Below are 25,967 nucleotides of genomic sequence, written 5' to 3' on the forward strand. Positions count from 1 at the left end.
ACCTATGGATGTTAATAATGGGCACGCCCGGCTTACACCTTACACACAGAGAGGCATTCACACCCTTGTAAATAAAAATCCAACATTTATTTGCTTGAAGATGTTTATTCACCATCAAACTATTAGCCGAAAACAAATTTCACAGTCATTTAGTGTCTATTCAATTGGAAACTTCATAAACAGCTCAACAGTCAACACCAAACTCTTGGCACATCTTACTTTTACAATTAGCCGTCAACTAAATTTTTATTAAGCATAGCAAAGATGAGTACCATTTGGATGGCAGTTCTCCAAAAGGTATTGTGATGATGGTTGTGATGATATAACTTATGTTATATGGTATTTTCCCATATCTTAATGAATTAACATGCTTTTCCAAGTTAAATTGTACATAAATTCTGAAAGCTTTTTTTTTTTTATTTGTTCCCTCTCCGTCATAAAAAACAGTTTTACTGCAAACATATGTAAGGCACTCATTAAAGTTTTGTGTAAAGTATTTGAAATATTGAAAATGAAGATATCTTAAAGACCAGGTGGTAAAGGTGCGTTAACTAGGTTCAAAAGATGTACTTGGACACTCTGTCAGTAACTATGGTCAAGGAGTCCTTGAGCAAAGGACTGTATCTTGCCGCCCAACATAGAACTGTGCCTTGCTTTGATGTAATTTCTCTCAGCTGCCCACACAAAACTCTAGTTGTATTTGGCTTCTTCCAGTTGTAAATATGTGTTTGTCAGTGTATATTTAAGCATGTAACCCTTCCTCACCATGCAATGTCCCACCGTGTGTTTGCTGGAACAAACACACGTCTATACCTTTATTTCCTTTGATATATTATATACAAACTATATTTACATGAAAATACAAGGGGATTACTTTGGCTTAGGTCAACTCAAAAACTAAACCTCTCTCCAAAAATATAAAAATAAAGACATCACCTTTGTTTTTCGATTGAGTAGAATTCAAACCATTTTCTGATGAGTTACATTCTCTTTTTTTAATGGAAAAGACATGCTTAGTAATATCATTACTATTCAGGATCACTGGGCTTCTTGTCAACCCAAATAAGCCACAATAAAATGTTTGTGCCAACATTATCTGCAATACGAAAGGAAGCACGTTTAAAATTCTTATTTGCATTATTACACCTTGACATTCAGTAACAAACATCTCCAGTGTCTGAGATGGGTTTAGTGCTGCTCTTGGAAAACCCAACTCTGGTCCACGATGATAAGGAAGACAAAGGAATATGAAACTCTCCTTGCAGTGGCTGAGGAGCTGCTGCTTTACCTCTCTGCCCCGTAGCTGGAGTTATTCAGCCCAGGCAACGTGAGCTCAAACCTTAAGAGGAAAGAGAAATTTATAATTATTATTATACTTGTTAAATATTGTAACCTTTATTTAACAAGGAGAGTCCAATTGATTGAATCTCTTTTGCAAGGGTGACCTGGCCAAGACAGGTTGCATATATAAAATAAAATACATAGGTAGCCTACAGACAGGTAACACAGAAGGATAGGAGCTCACAAGAGACATTTCGAGTCATCTTCACAATTTCATCATTTTGGATTTAAAAGCATTTAAGGAGATTAATTCATTAAGTTTCTAGTCCTGAGTTAAGAAGTCTAAGTTTTAAAACATCATGATCAATGGTGTCAAAAGCTTTGGACAGATCAATAAAGAGTAATGCAGAATGTTGCTTCTTGTCAAGTGCAACCGAAATGTTATTTACCACCTTCTCTGTGGCACTAAAGAAAAAACAGCCACTGTAGGCTAAACACGGGAGAAAACTTGACGCGCACACAATGATACTCCAATACATTTCCGACACACCGTTAAACTATTGTTTTCATACATCCATGCAAAGAAAACGCAACGGCACCAGACAACACAAATGCACCATTGTAGATTAAAATATGGTCAAAAGATAATTTCACTCCTGAGCTCACCTTACCCCCATAATCACTCAAGTCAAATCAGGTAAACAGGTGAGTGCACCTACTTCTAACTGCGTCCTACACACCCACAAACACACCCACCACCCAAGTGCCAATGAGGATCATGAATATGCAACTTACATTTGGTATTGTCCTGTATTTATTTAAAATAGCTGTGTTGCCCCCTTTTAATAAAGGGAGAACAAAAGCTGATTTCCATTTCCTAGGAATGTGCTTATTTTCCAAAGTTAAAAAGATATGCAAGAGGCTCTGCTACAAAGACCTAAATGCAGTCGATTGAAGCGATACATTCCTCAGTGCATGCTGTATTGACCCAGAAAGCTAATTTTGCCAAGTAGTTCTTCCTGACCCTCTTCAGGATTTCCAAAGATAAACTGGAAAAGATAACCAAGACCAGTACGGCAGACACAGCCAGAGTATTTTTGTCACTTAATGCAACCTGCGGAACTGAAAAGTGAAGCCAATGTGGAGTGACTTAAACCTGCATTCTTTCTAGAGGCCAGCAGGGGGCGATTCTACTCTTTAAAGAAACTGGTTAGGCAGGGTTTTCTCTCCTGGACTAGTAATGAGAGCAAGAAAATGTACACAATGAGGGTAGGAAGTTTTGGTACTGCAATTCAGCATACTTCAGCTTAGTTCTGATAAAATACATCAAACTCAACTTTGTGTTCCATCCGGAACAAAACGGCAATAATTATTTGCAGCTACTGTTTCAATCAATTCATAGTAGAAAAGTAGAAAATTGGTCCCGTACCAGTTCGCGATGCCTTTGGTTAGATCCACCTGTGAAAAATCTAGCATCACCTGTGGAAAGGAGCAGAACATTAAAAACATTAGCAGTCAAGACATTGGTTCTGCAATATATATGTATAAATTAAAAACAGTTACACTGACCCATAATGAGCCAAAGTCGGAAATTCAGTGGTTGTATATTTGTCTCACCAATGACACCAACACTGACGTAGAGTGTTTCAACTGCAGATATCCTTAAAAATCTCCTCTCAGCAATGAATTCACAAGTATATCACAAGTAGAACTACCTACCATGCCAATGTCCTTTCTCTCCCGTGAGTGTAGCATCTTGCCATTTTTTACAGACACATCCAACTTCCTAGTTTTTGCTTCTTCAAGTGACACATCAAATTCAAACCTTTGATGAAAGATATAGAAAGAAAGACACAGTCTTAATCTTTAACTACTTGATAAACAGAATAGCAACTGATGAAACTGTTAATTTGGCTTTTTGATGTAGTAGGCTTACTTGTCATCGAAGGAGGGATTGACTGTCTTCCTTTTGACGTGTGTTTTCTTGCGGTGTTTCCAGGAGTGGTCAGGGAGCAAATACAGGCGGACGTAAGAGTCTGTGCCAGCCGCACTGAAGCGGAATAAGTTCCTGTAGGAAACAGGTACACACAGTGGATTATCATACATGGCTGTGCATTTTCTTTTTCAAAGTTCTTTTGAACAACGTTACTCAAATGTACTATGAAAAAGATCATACATAGGATTTTCTTTTTAAAAATTAATTTTGAAAAGAAAATTAAAGCAATTTCCTCCTCTGTTATGTTGGATTCAGTCACGGCATTCAAACCAAGGCAATACTGACTATTGTGAATATTCTCAACACAAAGTAGTTTTTAATGTTATCACAAAGAAGCTGAAATGCAAATTTATTTGTTCTGAAACACTTGTGAGGCTGGATTTTTCTGATGTACCTGCAGGCGCCAACTGTGATGACGAGTTTTTTCCTCAGGGTGGCATAGCGTACACTCAGGTAGATCTCCCCAAACGAACCCTGATGATTCCTGATAGCCCTATAGTGAGAAAAACATTAGTAAATGTCACTTTTATTACTTAACTCTTGCTAAAAGCCAGTTTAGTTCATGATTTCTGTAGAAAGGTCAGAGGTCAGCACACTAAAGGTCTGAAAAAGACGTGGACTATGGACTCACTCTGGATACGAGGCTCCTTCTGAAAGGTCAAAACGTGACGAAGCGATGGAGTTCTCTGACAGGAGGCTGTGGGAGTCATACCGACGCATGTTGGATACGGAAGAAGGTGGCCGGTAGGTTTCAGAAGCCAGGAGGGAGCTGCGGCGGTGAGTTGAATACTCCGTATTAGAGCCATTCTGGACCGTATTAGAGCCATTCTGGACATTAGCTGCCGGGGTCGGAGAGGAGGCTTGGCTAGCAGGGACGGTGTTGGAGGAAACTGCCGCAGAGGAGGCTGGGGCGTTACCTCCTTGGTTGGTCTGTGGTTTGACTTGGGGAGGAGATTTGTGGACAATCTTGGGTGGAGGCTTTTCCACAGCAAGAATCTAATGTCAACGACACAATGTAAAAATCTCAACGTAACAGAGCTCACTTGCAAGTTCTCATGATTTAGGTGTTGGCTGAAAAACATCAGCTGGATGTTGAGTTATTTCACCTGGAAACAGACTGCAGCAAAATGGAAATTTACTTATGATAAAAGACATTTAGCCAATAGCCAATATGACTATCTTTAAAGTGTACTGTACTTTATGTATTGGTGAATTTCGTATGTTTGTATTTTACAATTTGTTTTTGTTTTGGGTGTGGTTTTCATATAAGCCATTACAGGTTTCTACCACACCCGCACACATAAATTTCCTTAATGTGTTTTGTATTACTGGACGGTATGTGAAACAACTAAATATAACAATAATAATAAACTGAATGTGTGATATGCTTAATCTGTCTATGGATTATGTGAGTTTCTATGTAGTAAATGTGTGTGTATGCTTGCCAATGTTGTGCACCCACCCTGAGAGTTGCTTTCATCTTGATCTGGCTGTTTGCTCCGGAGCGCTCCAATGGGAAGAACTGGTCCAGAGTCAAGTCGGAGGTGTTGAGGAGACGACACAGGGGCAAGTTGAAAACACCGAGCTGAGACTTCTTCTCGTGCTCTTTAACCTGGACCACGAGAACACAGATATTAAACTTTAGTTTGAGATTTTCAACAGAGATTATTGCTAACTTTTTTTACACTTTGTTTTAAACAGCTGAGTCACATGGTTAAACATTCGATTCGGTGGTGTGTACGACATTAAATGACAAACCTGAATCATGAGCTGCTGTGTATTGACATTATGCACAAAGAAGGTGAAGCCCTCCTCCCACACCGGGTCTTTAGATGCAAACACAATCTGTGGTAACAGAAGACAGTGACAGGTGATGAACAGCCACAGAATGGTTTCAATGCAAAAAGCTGGACAACTAATGTGCTGTGGGATTTGTGACAGCAACAGTTTCACGCCACAGACGTCATTTTTAAATGCAACTTTTAAGTTTGACAGTTACAAGTCAGAGCTAAAATTCAACCAAAACAAGTATAAACATTAATTAACAGATATGACTTCTTTTAATTTAATGAACTGAAGAGAAAATGCTGTATTCATGAAATAAAGTCAGAGTCGTACCTTGCTTTTCTGAACTACTTTATCAATGGAAAATTCCACATAGGAGTTCGGACAGGCAACTCTCTTTGTAAGCTGAAAACAAAGCAAATCATAGAGGCAATGCATTACTTTTTTTTTGCCAATTTTTTTGTAAAATGCTTTCACACACTGTCTGACACAGGAAACCTAAAGAACAACAAGTTTGTCTACCATAACCATAAAAAACGTAGATCCATATGACTTGGCAGGCCAAGGCTGGATTGCCGACACAGACACAATACCTCCACTCACATACCTGGACGTTGACAATTACCTTGTGTTTGGACGGAGTTCATACACTTTGTGTGAGTTTTAAAGTTATAAAGTGCAAAACGCTGTCATACTCGCAAATGTAAGACAGCACTTACCAATTATTAAACAAAACAAAATGCAAAACTTTCAAAAAGACATCGAGATTGAGAAGGCAGCCTAAACAAAATGATGTCAGTTACCCACAATTCAACACAGCTTTAAGTCAACTTCATATTATCTGTTAGTTGCCAACTATTAAATTAATGACCAACTCCTTTGATATGTTCATTAATTTGATATGTTGAATAAAATAATAATAATAAAATTCTGATTCCAGCTCGTTAAATGTGAAAATCTTCTGATTTCTTTACTCCTCTTTGACAGGAAACTGAATATCTTTGGGTAGACAAAAAAAGAAATTTGAGGACATAATTTTGGGCCTTAGGAAACACATTTTTTTTTTTTTACAATCTGACATTTTATAGACCAAACAACTAACTGATTAATTGAGAAAATAATCGCCAGATTAAAATCGACAAGAAAATGACCGTTAGAGAAACAATACAGAGGTTGATGAAGCCACATTTAAGATTTAACAACAACCTTCACCAAACACAACATGTTGGCTGAGAATGATAAAAAGACATTTATTAAGTCAATGTTACAACCACATCAAATTTATCACACATTGTAGCTCCCGGTAATGAACCCTTGTACTTTCACACAATGACTAGCAGAGGGCATTCAGAGGCAATAGCTCCTACTGACAGTTGAAGTTAGGAGACCCTGTGTTGAGACAGTATAACTGTAGGTCTGACTCAAAAACTGTCCTTAAAAATTTCTTACAGTTTGATTATAATTGCTTTAATTACCAGACAGACGGGGTTTGTCAAATGCTGTGAAGTGACCTGTGACCTAAATGGCATTTGTTGATTTGTCCTATGTAGCAATCTTAAAATCATAAAAAAAATAACAACCTATATCTGCTTTACAAAGAGGGGTATAAAATAGTGAGTACATATATATATAATGATTGTTTCTTTTTCTCAACAAGCACTCCTCTGCTGTTTCTTTACGATGGGAAACTCACCCTGATCAACACCAGCTGGCAATAACACACCCACAAAAAAATGACAAGCATGCACCAGACAAACGGGAAATACCAGCTACGCACAGCAACGAGTACACCTGGAGCACTACCAACAAAATCGGATCTGACTGAGGCCTTTGTCTCACATCAAGATACAAAAGGAACTAATAAATGTACACCAGTTAAGTGAAAGAGAAGCTAGATTACTGCCCGATTTAACCCTCAAAGAAAAAAACATTTCCTATCAGATATTTTCTTCACTGTAAAGCCAACAAACAATCTTCTTTTGGAGTGAGCCATCCCAATGTGAACTATAGCTCTCAAACTGGCTTATTACTAAAAAGGATATACTATAACAATTAGGCTGGTGCTATAGAATAAAACAGTAAAAAAAACGCACCAAAACTGACTAGATTTATTAGTAAGAGAAATTAGTAATTATAGTAATGTCTTTCTGTCATTATGTATATGAACAAATGTGGAGAAAATTAAATTTAAATGTAAACAGATGTAATGTAAATCTGTATCATTGAAGAAATTGCAAATATGGACTATAGGACTAATGCAATTATGACCAGAGATGGACTGGTAAAAAACCCCCATTAATATTGATTTTGTACAGTATATGTAATGCTGTGGGGTTGTATATTTTCTCTCTCTGGTAAAGCGTTGACTAGTTTTAACCCTCTTTCTCAAGAGCAAAAATTACCTAACAAACTAATATAGACACAATGAAAATAGGGCCTTAAAGGGGTACTGACGTCCCTAAATCCAGCCCAGCTCCTTCTTATAGAAACTACTGGGGAAGGAGGGCAGCTTTCATAATCACAGGAGCAAAGCCTTATGTAACAATACTGGGAATATTTAAGCTCTCGTCTTACCCGGGCTTCCCTTGTGTGCTTCCCGTGTTTCTGATTCTCGGTGATCTCACTGTGGTTTTTCTGGAGACAAACACAAGAACACGCACCTCAGCACATTTGTCTATCTGTGTTGCATCATCTGCTATCAACAACAACAACAACAACAACAACAACAGTCTCCACTAGAAGCCACTTACCGGTAGGTTTGTAGCATTGTCCAGATACACTGCAAGCATAGCACAAGCAAGGCCGTCTGCAGACTGGGAGAGAGCAATACATCATTTTCTACACAACTGACACAGGGGCCTACAGTTAAAAGGCAAACCAGAAGATTGACAGCCAGAATAAGAGCCTGATGATACTGAATATAAATGTTAATGAAAATAAGATCTGGTGGGAGAAATGTCAGCAACATTGAGACTACCTCGGTCAGCAGGCTGGGGTCAGACTTAAGGGAAAACCACTGCAGCTTGAGGTGAACTTCTCCACTCTCAACCCCTTCCAGGGGAAACCACTGCAACAGAAAGGGAGATCCGTTTATCAACATGGTGACTCTAATTAAATAGAAAACTGGTGAAAATGATTAGAAAAACATTAGAATTTAAACTTCAAAACTCCATTCTGAAATAAACGCTGCTGCTGTAAAGTCTCAAGACATTTCAAAAAGGATTTAAAACAGCAGGAGACAGAACACTGTAATATCCTGTAGAGCTGGTACTATATTTTTCCTGTACTTACTAGGAGCAAATCACTTTCTTCAGTGTATCCACAATATTAAATAAAAGCTCACCTGATCAATTTCTTTATCCCTCTTCACGTCTCCCAAATCAAGGTTATACCTGAGGTGATTTAAAAAAAACAAGAGATGGTGAGTGAAAACATTACAGCTCTACCATTGAAAACTAACATTTCTTTTAGCAATTAAGTGTTAGAGCTAAGCTAAAGTGTCAGGAAATCACATGAGGACACAAAACAACATTACTTAAATATAGCATGCTGCCCACAGTTTTAAATACCATGTATCAGTGCAATCCCAGTTAGTTTCCCACAGGAGACCCACATGATTTGCCCACTAACAGTAATTTGGTCATTATGTTTACAAATTCATGCCTTTTCACCTTTTGTTGTGTAGTGACATGATGAGATATGTGTGGCAGGGTAATAAGTAATGCTTGAGAAACTCATAGATCTATGGTTGAACTAAATACATGACACTGAAACAGTATTAACCCTACATGTTGGTGCTGCTACTACATACTGTCTTACTTTCCAAGGAAGTCATCTTTATCCGTGTCCTCGTCATATACCTCCATCTCCAGCTCTTGCCCCGGGGCCTCGTGGACGACAAACTGCACACAGATGAAGATGGTGGGTGTTATTAAATGTCAACAAACCAAAGCATGAGAACGACAGCTGCCGTATGTTACGGTTTCTCTACCTCATACACTTCCTTCCACACGGGGTGCAGATTCTCTTTGATGGTCTTGCTTTTGAATTGGCGGTTTCCGACTCTGAGTTTTGCGTAGGGGTCTGATTTGCCTTTCACTAAACCCATCATGTAAGTGTCCTTGGCCTCCAGGTCTCTGGCCTCGACCAAGTGGACCCTGACCACACCCTGAGGAGCAGACAAGGAATGCAAGACTTAAACCAACAACGTTGTCTCACATTAAAGTAAAAGACCAAACCAAAGTCAAAACAACATCCAAATTTGAACAGTTTTTGTTTGGTTGGGGACTTTTTCCCAAAACGTGCAATGGTACTGTATTTAAGAACGCCTGCAGATGATGAGATGAACATTAATGGAAAGTGTGTCTTACATACACGAGGTAGTGGGAACCTCATCTGGTCCACTTTGACCTGGTCTATGAGGGGCACACACATGCGGTTGGGCAACACCATGAGCGAGGCAATGTTGTCCATGATGGTCTCGTCAGACAACGAACTGGAAAGGGACAGAAGAGATGAGGGAGCTTTACAACCAGACGATGAAGCAGCAAAATGTTTGGGGTGACCATTATGACTCTGTTTAGAAAGGATTGGCATTGTAAGAGTGGAAACTGACCTGAAGCCAGGGCTGTCCAAAAGGTTGGTCATGCCAGTCCAGTCGATTTTTAGGGTCTGGAAAAGATGAAAGTTTTAAACTTTTAAATCACACAGCTTAATTGATGAAACAATAAAGGTAACGATAATGTCTGTGGGCACTTACAGGCCGGCGAATGAAGAAGTAGGTGACTCCTCCTACAAGTGGCGCTTCACCAATAAGCGGCTCTAAAATGACTCTCAGCATCCCCTTGAGCTGAAAGATTCAGGACAGTTTTTACAAGACTAGACTAATAGACACTTACTGTGAAGACAAGAGTACTGCAGAGAATACAGAAAATTTAGATTCCCACTTTAAGTTCCTTGATACCGGCTCTGATTGGCTCCTTCACCACAGCGTTGATGTCCACATCGCCCTCATAACTGTAAAGTTAAGAATGCTGGGTGAATAACTGTGAGGGAAAACCACACGCACACACCAACCAAGAGCTTGTTCAGGGTTTACAGGGACCAAAACACGTCTAACACTGAACAAAAAGACGTTTGAAAAGTGTCAAACCAACCTTAAATTCAAGTCCAGAACCACCTGTCGCTGATCCACTTCATCCGTGTATGCTTTCATTCCAGTGATCTTCAGAGGCTGGAATTAGAGAAGCTTTTTAAAGCAACCTTCTAAAGCGTATTTAATGACACACTATACTTCTCAGTTTATCACATACTGGTGTGATAGCGTCGCTTCAATCACAGTTACTGTGTTACTGAACATAGCAATATTCAGGAGGATTGAAAAAGCTTTTAAAGAGCCAAGAGAGTAACCGAGGGGACAAATCTATTCCATATTTATATATTTCTACCTTTATTTATGTTGACTGTATGTTTGTCTACGTGTAGCAACTTATCACCACAGAAAATTACTCGTATGTGTAAAACACTACTTGGCAATAAAGCTCCTTCTGATTCTGATATGGATGTAAACTGAGGACACAAATGCAAACTCACTACGCGTCCAAAGTGGACCTTGGTGAAAGCAAACATTTTGAGCGCGGGGCTGGAGAGCCTGATGGCCGGCTGGATATTTTCTTTAAGGAGCTTCTCCATGAACATCCCAAAGAAAGGCCACGCCTGCTCCAACACCTGACCATACAGAGCACAACAGAGCATGTGAGAACGCCTTAATCAAATAGAAAGTAGAATTTCACTTGCACTTTTAAATAGAGGGAACACATGAAGGCACTTTGCATGAAGTTGTTGTTCTAGCTTTTTTTCAAATTCACAAAGAAACAATACAGTTTCGAATTAGTGCAGCCACAACTGCTGTAGGCCACGTGGTCTGCCTTTGTATTTTCATGAACATCGAAAGCATTCAAATGCAGACCATGTGTGACCTCCACCATGATGGAATGGCTGGGGTGGAAAGTGTGCTGTTAGCCACTGGGCCTTTAAACCAGAGACAAAAATCAAAAAACGCCAGCTTCATTTAGCAGGTTGCGAAAGCGATGCTTAGCATCATCTCATAAAACCAGAGAACCATTAAGAGGTAAGAAGACAACTTTATTTTTATACCATACCTTGTTAAGCCATTCAACTTTCTCAACATCTGGAAATTGGACCTATGAAAATAATAAAAAATGATAGTGTAGTTAGAAGTGGGTCTGTAAGCATTTGTTAAACCCAAACAACATAACAGCATGCATGATGACGGTGAAGGTGATGGAAGACATAATTATGTCAGTCATTATTAATTATCCATCATGCAAATTTTTTTAAATGGGTTGTGAGTAAAATTAGTCAACATAAAATCAGTCAATTGGGGGGGGGGGAATTATGCAAATTTATCCCATTTCAGAAATTTGACAGCATTCCTTAGTAAAAAGTGCTCTTTAGGGCTTACCAACATTTCTTTGCAGCATCAAAACTGTGGACTGTAACAGGGGGGTTGGAGTCATGTTCTGTTTTACATTGGGTGGAACTCATAAATACATTTTTGTTCAAATGGAATTGTCCAAGTATTAAAACCACAGTACTATAAAGTATGTCATCATCATCATCTCTGTGTCTCACACACACACAGATCAAGTTGCAAGACACGGACTGCTCGAACCGTTAAAATCTTTACATTCCCTGTGGATGTTACATTCCTCTGACATTAAAAAGAATCCCAACTGTCTCCTGTCTTCAGTTCCCATGAGTCACTGTTTGAATGGGTGTGGCGTAACCAAATGTGGAGAGGAAACCTCCTGCAGAAACAGCAGCACATTTGGCTGCCTTAGCCTTTTCTGAGTAGGGAAGGTTCAGCCCAAGTCTGGCCTGTCATGCAAATAAAGTGTGTTGTAGTCAACAGAGAGGACATGTCCTGCAGTAGGACTTGTTTCAGGGTGTTTTACTTATTTGTTTGATACACAGCAAAACCGGTTTGACTTGTTTGGTTGGGTCTTTCCTCAATAACTGAAATGTTATGGGAGTTGAATCCCTTTGCTGCCTCGGTGCCCTTAAACAAGACAGTTCACGCATATTGCCCCAGGAAAGCTGCTCAGTGACAAACAGTAGTTCTGTATTGGTAGGCCTATATCCCATATTAGCGCAATACATACCCATGATGCCATCTGCAAGGCACTTCGCAGCTCCTTGTTGATCAAAGGTGTTTCATTATCCACAAAATCGATGGCGGTTCCGATCCGGGTCTCTTTCCACTGGCGATTTTTTTTCCACCAAGTTGCAAGCACCATGCACAGCAGCACCCAGCTGATACTGAAGCCCAGATATCCCGCCAGATACACGGGGTAGAAGACGAGCACGGCTCTGCCAAAGTAAGACAAGAACTCCATCAGGATGCGATTGACAGCGGAGGAGTTCAGCTTCTCTGTGCTGTCGTGGATGGACAGGCTTTCCCCGAGCCCCGCTCCCTCCCCCGGCCCGCTGGGCTGCATCTGTCCGGCGGATGCCATCGGGTAGGACTCCCGGCTGGGACCCCCGGCTCCTGGAGTCCAGATGAGTTGTTTCCGATCACAGATTTATTTTTTTGCTTACTGCTTTTCAGTTCAAGTTCGCATGGTGTCCTAAAAAACAACAACACGGGGACGCCAATCTACTGAACACCCCGTGGTAAACATGAGACGTGATAGTCATAAAACTTCCGTGTTTGACTCTTCTAAAAAAAAAAAAAGCAGGTAGGCACACCTGCGCCAATGGGTGGGGAGAGCGTTCAACCAAAAAAGAGGAGGAATTCCACCCTAAAAATTCATGCAACCAGTTTTATTGCAGCGTTATAGCATTGTTTTATATAATAGCTTTATTATATATAGCCTAATAGAAAGAAAGAAGAATCAGAACAAAACATATATATATATTATATATAATAACACTATATATGTAGAAGAATAAATTATAATAATAGTATTTATTCTGCATCTATTTACTTCTGTGGACGTCGGCAGTTTTTCACAGGATTTTGTGACTGCTCTAATCTTCCAGAATAATCACATCATCATCGACATAAAGCAGCAGCGGTGGTGGTGTGCCATTTGTTATCAAATCTCAACCCAGGTATATCTTAGCAACAGGAGACACTAGTCAGGTGGGAAATGCACAGATGCAGTAAGACCAGCAGGTGGAGCCAGAGAGGTCACCAGAGATCCTAATTTGAATAAAGCTGTGTCAACAAGTCTGTGATTTCCTTACCTCACCTCCCTGTAACAATAGTCTACAATGTTGGTAATGAAAATGCATATGGAGGATAATTGGCCCCTAAACAAGAAAGTACATTTTCATGACCAAGAAAAAAATTGCAATGGTAGAGGTTGAATTTAATTTATAAGTAACCGGCTGATATCTGGTTCTACACTTTTACAAGTTGGATCCGAAGGCAGATTGGAGGGAAGCTTGTACTGAAGGCTAAAATAAAAATAAAGATCCACTAAGTTGAGCCTGTTTCAGTTAACTTGATATGGACTTGCGCAACTCCTGTACAAGGATATTTCTAATATTTGTTTTCAATGTAATGAGTCTCAAGGAACCCTCAACTGTTTGTGGAGATGTGTTAAAGTAAGTTTTCATTTCACTTATACCTTCTGGGTTTTAATTTAAGAGCACAAGAGTATATGTTTTAACTTAAAGGTGTTAAAAAGACGACAAACCAAACATTTGTGTCTGAGTGAAATTGATCAGATCCTTTACTGTGATTTAGAATAAGGAATATACATTTGTTAGAGAGAAACAATTCAATTGACATTTATTTGGACTGCAAATTCACATGAAAACTACGAAAAACTACTATGTATGCTGCTCTAATAGACAAAAGCTGGACACATATGTAGAGATTTGAACATTTATTTTGTGCAGACCTGTTTACTGAAACAGCAGTGAACTTTCAGTGTTCATTTCAAAACCAAAACTGGTTGTTAACCTGATTAATCCATGCATACACAAACAAGCCTTTATTCTTTATGACTTCCTGGAACAGATCAGGTACTTTCTATCAACTCTGAGTACAATGTTCAGTGCAATGACACAGTGCACAACATGTAGGCAAAAATTTGTTTCAACAACCCTCTCCTTTCCTTTTTCAAGCTTTGATTAATTCTGGCATGATGACTCTATAATGTATGTTTACAGATATGTTTTCAAAAGGCACTGTATGGGTCTATATACTTCCATAACTGACCCTGTGACTGTGATAATTACAGGTCACTTGTAAGCAAGACAATTACAGCTCATATTATTGCACTCATTGTAAGTTGTCTTAAAAAACTCCCCGTCTTAAAAAAAAACATAATGAAAGCGTTATCTATTGTTGTAAGGCAGGGTCAAATGTAATGTTTTTTTTTGTGATATCTGAGTATCTGGCTGTGTCACTTGAATGTGATCAAATATTCAGGGTAAGCGTGGCTGTCATGGAAGATAACGAATATGCTGGGTTTGGCCACGTTGTCCACGACACTGTCGTACTTCTGACCGGTGTCCTTTTGTGGCGGTACGATCATGTTTTGTTGTCCAGTGGTGTAATCCCCCGTTAGCACTCGACAGAGGTACATGCACTTCTCCCCATTTTGGTTTGGCTTGGAGTAGGTGTTATGGGCAGAGTAACTAGCATTGACAGCAAAGTATGTGCCGTTGCCATAATAAGCAGCTGAAAATGGAATAGCAGCAGAAAGTTATTGAGTTCATCTGAGAGATACGTGCTATAATTTAAAGCAAATGTTCAGAAATAACTGAGTAACAATCCCAGGAAGGCTAAAATCAAGGGCAACTGGATTTTGACTCCTTGGATCACTAAGGCCCAGATGACTGAGAACCTTCACAGACCAGTAAATAACAACTGTAGTGTTCTGAACATCATTTTCTCACCGTTCCTTCCTGCGTAACTCCTGTTGAAGCCGTATTCGTTGATGTCGGCCACAGAGTTGTGGCAGGTCCCATGGAAGAGTCGTTTCTCGTTGTTCAGATGACGGTTTCTCTGCTCCAATTCACGCTTCTTGATCTGCAGGCTCTTCCACAACACAGGGTTCTGGATCCGCTCAATCTAGGAGGCGGGAAAAGTATATTTTTGTGCATTCTGCTCTAAGTCTATAGCCAACATTAGCTACCTTTCCTGTATGATGGATCTTTAAAACATTTGATTTGATTATTCAAAATGTTTGGTCGATTGGTTTATTAATGTCACTTGATGATGGGACACATGATGATGGGGATGTGACAGCTAAAACGTTATTCATTACATACAGCATGTGTTTATTGTGGTCTACCTTAATAATGGTCTGTGGACACGTGGCCCGGAAGAGATTCTGCACTTCAGTGTACTCTGTTGTCCCAGCTGCGAGGGGGAAGGCCTTGCTAGAGGTGTTGGCTGGCATGGTATCCCACGCCTCAGGGATGTCTTCATCTAGTGGCATAATAAACAATAAAACATTTTAAAATTCCTGTCATCAACATATATTATATATATCAACATATATATATATATTGGCAATGTTATTTTTTGCAACTTTGGCATACTAAATCTGTGTCCATGACCAGATAACAACATAAGTGCTAAGAAAGGTGTCAATAAAAACATAAGCTAAAACCTGAGAATCCTTTAACTCAAATCTGGTTTGAATGCACTTTTTTCTGGCTTCACAATGAAGATTTATTATTATTTTCTCGTGCATTATTGTGAATGTTAGGCAGGAGAAACAAGCAGAGTTGCCACAAATAACACGTTCCCACTTACCTTTCAGATTGTCAATGCGCTTTATCTCTAGGGTACGTCCCTGGCTATCCGTGGCAGGTCCACTTGGCATGGTGACTGTGTAGTTTTGACCCTTGATTGTAACTTTTACATTTGGTAGCTTCTTTTCCAATGCTTGCTCAAGATTGAAGTTGGACATTGAATCAAAACTCTGAAACGGGAGCCCCTGCAGCATGAACTGCCATTCTGCCACTGTGCCCGCCAGCTCCACTTTCTTCTTCAGCTCCTCGCCATCTCTAGCAATCCTCACCATCTCATGGATCTCCTTGCTGGCTTTCAGCAGATCTTTGCTGAGCCCCTCGATGGTCACTGAGACTCTGTCCTTCTTGCTCTCAATCCTTATGCTCACGCCCATGGTCTTCTGGATGTCAGCAATGTGCTGGTGATCTGCATCAGACAAGCTAAGGATGTCGTCGTCTGTAATGCAGTGGCTGCTGCACTCGTTGGATATCAGGTCGTTGATCCGCTGCTTGGCTGAGTCTACTCTAGTCTGTGACTCACCGCAGATGTGGAAGCAAACGGGGTCCACTTTCAGAGGCTCAATGACAAAATCCCCTTCTTTCTGGGGCTTGTCACCACTGTCACTAATAAATATTGCTGAAAGAACAAATTCCAAGATCAACATTAGATTTGAACATTTATGGATTAAGGAACATGAACAATATTATTCTATTCACTGTACTTACACTTAATTTTGGAGCCGATGTTCCCCCAGAAGCCTCCTTTATCTTTATCTTTAGGGTCTGTGGCTTGTCTTTGATGCATACTGTTGTAGAACTCTTTTAGCATCGGTGGCTGAAAAATAACTATCCGGATTGTCTTCAGGGTACTGGCAGTATTTTGGCTCAACACATCAATCACTGCGTCCAACATGGCATCTGCCACCTGCACTGCCTGTACATTTCCTTGACCTAAAATGGTACAGCATAAATTACAGACTCTTGCATTATCGGAATAAAAGTAGACAGTAAAAACACACGATTGTTATAATTAACTCTAGATGAATAGGATTCCTGCACAAACGCTCACTTGAATGTCTACGAAATGTGTTCTGTGGAAAACAAACCCAATTTAATCCATAAATTTGCAATAAATGGGATGAGTTGTATTTATGTACTACACATCATTCATCAAACACCGCATTATGCTGATAAATCTCACCTGTGCCAATGGCGGGAAATGAGACAGAAGTGTATGAGTTTTTCACACACTTTTTGAGTGCTTGTTTCACAACCTTGTTGATTTTTATTGGGTCTGTCTGTCCAACTAGGTGGAGGATCTTCTTACACTTGAGATTGCCTGGCTGGGTCATTATCATGTCTGGTTTAGACTGGGCCCCTGAAGGTGGATACAATGGATTTGAACACCTTTGAACCATAACAATCATAGGTAACACTTCATCTCTGAACAATCTTGAGTTATGTTGACAAAGTTGGCTTAATAATTAACTCTTTATCCATGTCATTACCAAGCAGGACAATTTTAACACTGTGTTTGGTGTAAATGTGCCCTTACCAAGGGTTTGGCATTCTGCTTCAACAGTCTGACCAGCTGCTTCCAGAATAGCCTTCGATACTCCTAGAGGAGAGAAACATAAAATTACATATCATATCAAAAGGCAATATCAAATAGACATAAATATACATTGCCTGTGTAGTGGATAATAATTTAAACGTATTATACCTTAAAAGTACTACCCACAACATGTAAATATTTACTTACTTTAATTTCTGAAATTATAATTATTTTGTATTATTGAAACATTCCTGTTCTCACTGTGATTTACCTGACTTAAGAGAGAAATCTTCATTAGAGGAGTTGACGATGACATCAGTGGTCTCCTTGGTTATGTCTCCTGTGACCACCTGGATAGCCACATTTCCCATTTTGGTCTCATGCATTCCTGAGGCCGAGACCACTTTAGAGAAGGGACCTTGAGGCAGTAGATACAAATAAAGAATTAACAGAAGTGCAAAAAAACAATCTGATCAGTTTTGTTAAAAATTACCAGTTAGTTGATAAAACAGTATAATTTGATCATTACTGAAGCATGAAGCAAAGATTTGCCTGCGTGTCTGTCTGCATCATTACAAAAATCTATAAATTATTTGTTGGGTGTATAAATAGACTATTTAAAATGTCACTCCATAATGATGTGTTTGTTTAGAGCAGCGATTTGGGCAGGTTCACTAGTGTAACAGGGACACTGGGCTGCTTGTCATCATAGAAACAGATCATCATATTTTGATGTTTACTGCACCTTCAGTAATATCGGCTGCCTTCTCTTCAACTCACTCACCGGAGCAAAGTGTTGATTGTCTATTATCTATCAAACTAACTATTTTTAATCCTTACACTTTACTAAAATACAGCATGAAATTGTAATGTTGCAACAACGTTGCTTACCTTGACTTTGTGAGGAACTTGCAGGCACAGGACCACCTGAGGCATTGGGGAACATCTTCTTGAATTCATCGGAAAAAACCTGGAGACCGAATCAGAGAGATACCCAAACAATCAAATATCAAAGCAAAGCAGAAGAAACACAGACTTAACTGACTGACTCTTTATTACATAGATATTATGCTCATTTTCAGGTTCATAATCTTATTAAGGGGTTGTACTAGAACAAGTTTACATGGTTTCATTTTCAAAAAACACCATATTTTCTGTCATACTGCACATTGCTGCAGCTCCTCTTTTCACCCTGTGTTGAAGGCTTCATTTTAGCTATGGAGTGATGCATCTTTCCTCTACATGATCTTTCTTGGGAGTTTCACATGCGCAGTTCCTAGTTAGGAAGGACTACTAGCCAATCAGAAGCAGAGATGGGCGGGCCCTTCAGTTCAGTTGTATATCCCTTTACCAGCTTAGCAACATGGACGGGTTTCAGTTCGGTAAGTTATTAATTTGTAGCAAATGTATCTTTCATCCATAAAGTTTTAACCGAGCTCTGTCTGTACATCACAGTAACAACTTTATGTCCAATGACTGCCTGGAGGGTTTCGGACTAGCTGCTTGGCGAGCATTATGACGCGTGTTTTCTTGTGACATCACAGGGATGAAAGTGAAACGGCTGGACTACAAAGGAGCTGTTTTCAGGCAGTTCAGAGCAGAGCTTTCTGTGGGAGATGGTTAACTCCCTTTGGGCTGGACTTTGGGCTTTTTCACTTTGCAAACCTAGATATAGATAGATAAGATAAGATAAGATATATAACTCAATAAAGGAGAGGGAAAAAGCTCAAAAGCATAATACCACCTCTTAACAGTTCTGTGGTAATGAGCTATTACTCGTGCTGATTTGTCATAATTAATCTTGTTTTTCTGAAATCAAACCATTACCTTTATGGCTATCATTTTACATACCATTTACTATTATTTACACTGTGAAACGACCTCTCTTTAAAATATTATGCATGCAATTTAATCCAGCGTCATCACTTTTTCACTTTTAGAATTTATAATTTTAAGTTCATTTCACTGTTTTAGTGAAGATTAGCACTTGTGGAATTAAAGTACTACAACACTTTTTGTTTCCTTACCTGGATAGTCGGTGCATCTCCTGAGTAAATGATGATCACAACCTTCTTCAGGTGCTTAGGTTGTTTCTTACTGCTAAATGCTAAGATTTCTTCCAACATCAATGAGGCGACGACGTTTTTCGGAAAACCCAGGTTCCCTGTTCCGATGGCAGGGAAGGTTATGGAAGTCAGACCACTCTCCTCTGCCTTGTCCAAGCAACCCTTGAAAATGTCACTCAAGATCTGGAAGGCAAAGCATAAATGCTGTTAATATACTGGTGCAAGATACTGAAGTTTACGCTGCCGTTAAATTCATCTACAGCTACGATATGACATGTGAACTCAAACAGAGCAGACAATAGCTAAAAAATGCCTTGCATTATGCAAACTAGCAGGATCACTTTTTACATATGAAGAGAAAGGTAAGAAAATAGCATAGATCCGAGTATATTCCTTATGATGTGTTTTGACCTCTCATCAAATTCTGATCAGCGAATTTAACACATTTACAACATATATGGTGTAACACTTTACCTTTTCAGCTGTGCCTTGTCCTTTGTAGTGAGGTGCAACTGCATGAAAGACTTGTTTGCTCTTCAGGTTGCAGCCATTGGTAACGATGATCTCACCGACATTTCCACTTGCATTTTTTGCTTTTACCAGCTGCTGAAGTTCAGGTCCCGCCACACGCAAGATGGCATTTGAAACTGCCCCTTTGTTCAGTGTAAGATCTTCAAACACCGTATTCACGATCACCTCCGTCTAAGAATGTGTTAACAGAATGTTATCAGCTGCCTGTTCTTCATTTAACAACATCCTTTTTAGACAATACAGTCGAGAAACAGTGCAGTCAGAAAAGAATCAGTGAAGCCCAATAAGACCATATTCAATTAAGGAGACACTCTAATCTAGATTTAAAGGATAGTCTCAATAGTTAATGCTACATACTCTAGTAGTCTATACTCCCTATGTAGGAATGTTTTACTCTTATAAGGGATAATTAAAAAAATTTCAATTACCGTGGCATTCTCAATATTTCCTTTCATAAGAGTGATGCCCACGCCTTCTTTGGTAAGCACTTGACCCAAGCAGTTTGGGTCAGATCCAGCAGATGCAGCATGTTTCCCAAGTGGAGACTTGGTGGCTTTGTTAGGGGGAGTTTGTTGAGAATGACTGACACCAATATTTCCAAATTCTTGTCTGACAGCTGCCTCGATAGCCTGGACAGCACGGTCATCGTTGTTCACCAAATGGATCTTCTTCAGGGTGTTGTCACCATACTTGTCATCACAGTGTTCCTTCACTGCTTTGATGATAGTGGCTGCACACAAATTGAGAGGAAAGCCTTGTGTCCTGCTGATGGCGGGCAGAGCCACAGAGATGCAGCCGTGCTTTTCAGCAAGTTCTAAGCTTCCTTTAACAGCTCTTTTCAACTGCGCCTGAGCCTTCTGGGGGTTAGCTGAATCAAACTTGGGTCCCACTGCATGGATGACACTTTTACAGCAAAGCTGCCCACCCGCATCAGTTATGACACAGTCTCCAGGCCTGAGCTGTCCTTTCAAATTAATTTGTTTGTCACATGCATCCTGCAACTGAGGGCCAGCAGCATTAAGAAGTGCTCCTGAAAGACCTCCATTAAGGTCCAAGTCCTGATTAGCAGCATTGACAACTGCATGCACCGGGTAGCTGCACAGATCTGCCTCGCAAACAGCTATTTCCACTCCATCAGATGTCTGAAGCTGGTATACAGGTTTTGGTGCTCTGTTGGCCAAGTTGCCCTGTCCACCACTAGTCTCATCAACCAGCTGCACCAGGCAGCCGGTTTCAGCCAAGATTAAAGGGAAATACATTCCTTCTTTAGCCTGGAAGAGCTGCTTCACGCCAGGCTTAGAGACTTTTAAACTTTCAAAGAACACAGAAGACACCAAGTTTTCAACCACAGTCTTGCAATCTGTGACATCAACTCTAGAACCACTTAGACAGATAGCCTCCGTTCTGTAAGACACCTCCACTTTGTCTTCCACCTGCTCCAAGCCAGATGTGTCAAGTTTTTTAATGTATTCAACTATGGTGTTGGGCTTGACCACAATGGTTTCTTCAACTTGAGCATTCTGCGTTAAGAAGTCCTCAAGTTCACTGCTAACTCTTACGACACTATCCTCGTGGCCAGACACCACGACCTGTTGACCAGTGGTGCGGATTTGAATTCTCATGCATGGCTTATTGTTGGTCTTCTCCAACTGAATGATTAGGGCCTGCCACTCTGGCTTCTTCAAGACGTTACAGTCTTCAACATCAATGTATCGGGATATTAGCAGCCTACCCAGATGGTCTTCAGCATCATTCAGATCTCTGTCAGAAACAGCAAGGAGCTGCACCCTGTGTGCACTGATCTCAAATGCTGCATTTATTCCATAGGATGTGAGGAGAGCCTCTGTAAGCTCCTCCTGATGTTCATCCTTTAACATGTCAAGCACAAAGTTATCTATTTCTAAATTCTGACGTTTTAATGCAAGCATTGCATCAAATATAACTTTGTTTGCTGCCATGATCTCATCCCTTAAGCCAGTCACTATCAAATCTGAACTCTCTTTCCGAATTGATATTTTAAGTTCTGGGTACACACTTAGCAGTTTGTCCTGAAGACCATCTTTACACAGGAGGTGGTAAATAGACGCTCGCACTTTAATTTCTTGGGTTACACTTGATTTCTCCCTCTGCACCCTTTTGACAATCTTGTTTATGACTTCACACAGAGTTTTCTCTAGTCTGTTGATATCAGCCACAACGCCAGCCACTGATAAGACACCACTAGCTTTATCAGGCACTACAACCACATCCTCATTCAGTAGCGCCTGTCTGATCTTCTTCTCAGACTCCTCCCATGAGTCCGACTCTGGCTGAAGCTTCAGGGATTTGAATTTGGACAGAGCTTGTGCAAAGGCTGCCTTCACAGTGTCCTTCCACTCTTTGACGAGGGCTTTGGCATGTTTTTGCTGGAGTAGTGAAGACGCAGGGCTCAAGCGCACAGTAGACTGGTCGAGGTTTACGTTACAGAAGTGTTTTACCAAGTCATTACGAATGATCTGTGCTGCTGATTGGTGGTCATTTAGGTATCTCCAGACAGCATCATCAATGGGTTCAGAGATTGCAGCAGGGAGTTTGAGTGAAGGCGTGTCTTTGCCATACAGGGCTGTTCCCAAAGATTTATAAAAAGGATAAACTCTGATCTCTTTCTTTTTGATGAATTGCTTCTTTGTCGTGATCTTCTTAACAGCTATTGGGGGGAAATTAAAAACAAATATTATACACCGTCACATTGTCTAGAATGAAGTAATCTCTGATGTTTATTATACTACATGTACACTACAGTTGTATTTTATATGTACTGTGTACTGCTCTACCTTTGTGGTCTTTAAAGGTGATGATGCCAGACTGTTCCAATTCATTGAGATCGACATTTTCCACATCCCCACCTGCATTTTCAAAAAAAAGGCGGAGGAGCTCTTCACTAAAATCTCCAATGTCTTCAACCAAAACTTGCTCTGTGACTTCAAGGGGCCGCACTGTTAGTCCCTTCTTTGTAAACGGCCTGTTTTGGGGACATCTTGTCACGAAATCTGTGTTTTCTGTGAGATAGTGAGAAAAAATTAAGGTAGTTAGGCACAGACACTTTCATAAATTAACACAAACGATAAACAGCAGTCTTAGAAAAAAAACCAAAAAACTTTTGACCTTTGATAAGAGGAGGCGTGGAGGAATTGCTGGGGCAACTGCAAAAGTGACTGATGGAAAATGTTCAAACATGCTATTATTCATAAACACATTGAGTGATTTATGTGTCAGTGCAGGGGCTTCTCTTTCAGACTTGGACTATCTCATATCCATTGAGGTGCTGTTTGGTACCGTGGTACTCCACAAGCCAGAGAGACTGATTATGCTAATTCAATTAATTTCAATCAAGTATGAACTGACCAACACTTCCTTTTACAGTACCAACAAATAACTACAGTGGTTTCTTAGGCAAATCAACATAGCTTACATTATTTTTCCCAGACAATAAAGTAACACTGGTTTAAGGTGACACAACCGGAGGTATTTACCATGGTATGGGTGTATGGGGGTTCTGTTCGGTTCAGTTGCTGAGTCCGACGGCAGTAGTTGCTTTTCTCCAGCTGCACAAAGCTGGAACCACCTTTTGACTGATCTCGTGCGGAATATGTCTGATGCCGCAAGATGAGTCATTGTTCTAATCACACAGTAAGAATGTGTCCCGACTTGACAGCATGGTTTTTCTACCCCGCCCCTGAAGTCGCCTGCAGCTCATGTTTGAATATCAAGTCGGTGAAAGTCAGCCACAGTCATTTCGAACGCACCTACTGACTCTATAAAAGAAGTGGACCTAGTCTCCTAATAATCTTGTTCAACAGCGCTGGAAAAATTTACACACTGCAGTTACTAGTCACTCTAGTCTGATTGACAGGTCGCCATGGTAGCAACTTGTCAATCACAAGGTGGTCCTGCCCTAAAGCATATGCTACTTTATCGTCTATTCTTAGTTGAATAGCACCATGATTTACAAAATGAACACCATGCTGTATTGAAGAAGATTTAAAACCAACAATTGAGACCATAAACTCATTAGGAAAGTGTTAACTAATGTAATAAATTAAGTGAACCTCATTTTCCCATTATTTCAAATGGCACCGCGCTTCTTTTTGCAACCAAAGGAGTCGCCCCCTGCTGGCCGTTAGAGACAATGCAGGTTAAAGTTACTTCCGCATTGGCTTCATGGTGCTTGCTGCAAACATGGATGTAAACAAGGTTTTTAATTGTTCAAAAAATTGGCTTTGCAAATGTTTTAAAGAGGAAGGAAATGCATTTAACTTGTTTCTTCTTGTAACTTCTTTAGTTCACCAGGATTCACAAAGTGCATTTCGGGGGAAAAGCACTGAAATTAAACACAACTTTGTTTGCAAGAAAGAAAAAAAAACTAAAAGGTATCTTTATGTTCATTGATGATTTAATAAAAAGTATAAATGCAACACTTTTGTTTTTGCCCCCTGAATTTTGTTGTGTGTGCATCTGGCACGTGTTTTCTGCTGGCAAACAGCATACATTTTTTATTTGCTACCAATATTATATATTCATAATATTCAGAGTGAGGACCATGTGTGGGTTACTTAAATTTACAGATTTGTGCTGCTCATGAGTTGTCTGGAAAAGTACAGGAATCAAGTCACTTCCCACCACGTACAATAATTAATTTATTGGTGGAATTCAGCTTAGTGTTCTCACTTCAATAGTCATGTTAGGTAGTACTACCTGCTTTCTATCAATGAGTGGCATGTGTAAATATGTTTTCTTATACAAATTAAATTCTGCAAAAAGAAATTAATTATTTTCTGCAGAATGTTGTGTTAATTATAAATAATGAAATAAGCATTAAACTTTTTATATTATGTTTATACGAGTAAAAATTTGGTATAAGTTGGGGTTTTTGGATATATTAATAAACACACACAGTATAAAACATTCACTTTCTGTCCTGACCTCAAATGAAATAGCAATTGAAGTCATGTATTACTCATTACCCCCCCCCCCCCACACACACACACACATACTAAATGAGTACCTTTTCCACTCTGGAAAGTCACCACAACAGAGGAGGTGCCAGGAATGACTTCCAAATGGAAGCTTTGGGAGGTAGCTGGAGCATCAGGATCCTTTAAAATGTTCTCCACCAGCATCTCCAAAAACTCCAGGTTTAACGTCTCCGGAATCTTTCCTAAAACAGCCGAAGTGGAGCAGAGCTCTTCCTCTGCTGTCTCATCGTCTCTGCCTATCGCCTCTGTCGGAACTTCGGCAACAGGTGTGCGTTCAGTGCTCGACTGCCTCTCGTTCACAGCGACATCCGCTGTAAATGAGACATGAAGGTTAAGGGACTGAACACACATTTCTTAATGAAGTTAGATAATATAACACTAAATTAAGTGTTTCCTACACTTTAGATTTATTTATTTACAAATGTATTTCCATTTGAAACAAAGTGATGCTTAGGTGAGTGCAAGATTCATTTTACAGACCCTACTGCTTCCCTCTGATGACTGTTTCAACCACACTGACAGTAGTAATTTACAGTTTACCTGTCCCAGCATCAAAATATAATCTTATTACCTGTGTAAAATTATCTGTAAGGATATGTAGCCTGTCCTAAACAAGACTGCAGAATTACAAACGTTTCTTAAAGCACAATACTTTTTACAGTGTTGCATGTCTTTATAGCCTATTTACCACCAGGAGTCTGTGTGCACCCTGTCAGCACTGACTGAGGAATGGCTTAACGACCATTTTAGATAGATTACCACTGTGACTTAATAGAAGTTAGACTTTTTTATGATTAGAAGTTATTTATTTTCATGTTGTTAATGTTTAAATGACATTTAACCAACTACCCTAATAGCCAGAAGAGCATAATTAGAGCAGAAGAGAGAAAGAGTATAAGAAAAGAAACTGAAACTATCTTTATTTGTGCTTATGTAACGTATTTGGGGGAAATACTGTT

At 39.8% G+C, this 25,967-nt stretch overlaps 2 protein-coding genes across 2 annotated transcripts in view; both read right to left on the reverse strand.

Moving 5' to 3' along the window:
* Positions 1–347: 347 nt before the first annotated feature.
* esyt3 (extended synaptotagmin-like protein 3) lies at positions 348–12,771 on the reverse strand. The gene is made up of 23 exons (XM_046053225.1): positions 12,247–12,771; positions 11,224–11,265; positions 10,655–10,789; positions 10,219–10,295; positions 10,009–10,078; positions 9,822–9,911; positions 9,678–9,733; positions 9,437–9,557; positions 9,054–9,230; positions 8,882–8,964; positions 8,406–8,454; positions 8,040–8,129; positions 7,813–7,875; positions 7,637–7,696; positions 5,396–5,467; positions 5,036–5,122; positions 4,740–4,889; positions 3,909–4,273; positions 3,672–3,770; positions 3,218–3,349; positions 3,001–3,106; positions 2,711–2,760; positions 348–1,339 (listed from the first exon to the last, which is right to left on the reverse strand). Exons 1-23 carry the CDS (start codon positions 12,598–12,600, stop codon positions 1,285–1,287), a joined length of 2,583 nt encoding a protein of 860 aa, XP_045909181.1. The 5' UTR covers positions 12,601–12,771; the 3' UTR covers positions 348–1,284.
* A 1,194-nt stretch (positions 12,772–13,965) lies between these two features.
* Positions 13,966–25,967, reverse strand: part of parp14rs1 (poly(ADP-ribose) polymerase family member 14-related sequence 1) — a 15,559-nt gene continuing 3,557 nt past the window's right edge. Inside the window, exons 5-17 of the mRNA XM_046053368.1 lie at positions 22,807–23,031; positions 20,422–22,679; positions 19,937–20,164; positions 19,424–19,645; positions 18,288–18,366; positions 17,668–17,814; positions 17,397–17,459; positions 17,043–17,219; positions 16,568–16,792; positions 15,864–16,478; positions 15,397–15,533; positions 14,999–15,173; positions 13,966–14,780 (exon numbers count right to left, since the gene is read on the reverse strand). Of these exons, the coding sequence (XP_045909324.1) occupies positions 14,503–14,780; positions 14,999–15,173; positions 15,397–15,533; positions 15,864–16,478; positions 16,568–16,792; positions 17,043–17,219; positions 17,397–17,459; positions 17,668–17,814; positions 18,288–18,366; positions 19,424–19,645; positions 19,937–20,164; positions 20,422–22,679; positions 22,807–23,031 (4,829 nt within the window). The 3' untranslated portion in view covers positions 13,966–14,502. The remainder of the gene's footprint in view (positions 14,781–14,998; positions 15,174–15,396; positions 15,534–15,863; positions 16,479–16,567; positions 16,793–17,042; positions 17,220–17,396; positions 17,460–17,667; positions 17,815–18,287; positions 18,367–19,423; positions 19,646–19,936; positions 20,165–20,421; positions 22,680–22,806; positions 23,032–25,967) is intronic.

The sequence above is a fragment of the Micropterus dolomieu genome, linkage group LG07, assembly GCF_021292245.1.
Source record: "Micropterus dolomieu isolate WLL.071019.BEF.003 ecotype Adirondacks linkage group LG07, ASM2129224v1, whole genome shotgun sequence".
Taxonomy (NCBI): Eukaryota; Metazoa; Chordata; class Actinopteri; order Centrarchiformes; family Centrarchidae; genus Micropterus; species Micropterus dolomieu.

Bases quoted from the DNA above. Each gene is read 5' to 3' on its own strand.
- esyt3 (XM_046053225.1), bottom strand. From the start codon at position 12,600: ATGGCATCCGCCGGACAGATGCAGCCCAGCGGGCCGGGGGAGGGAGCG. The intron at 10,296-10,654 runs GTGAGTTTGCAT...CTCTAATTCCAG, and splicing joins AGGTCCACTTTGGACGCGTA to CCTCTGAAGATCACTGGAAT. The intron at 1,340-2,710 runs GTACGGGACCAA...TTTCCTCTTAAG, and splicing joins ACCAAAGGCATCGCGAACTG to GTTTGAGCTCACGTTGCCTG.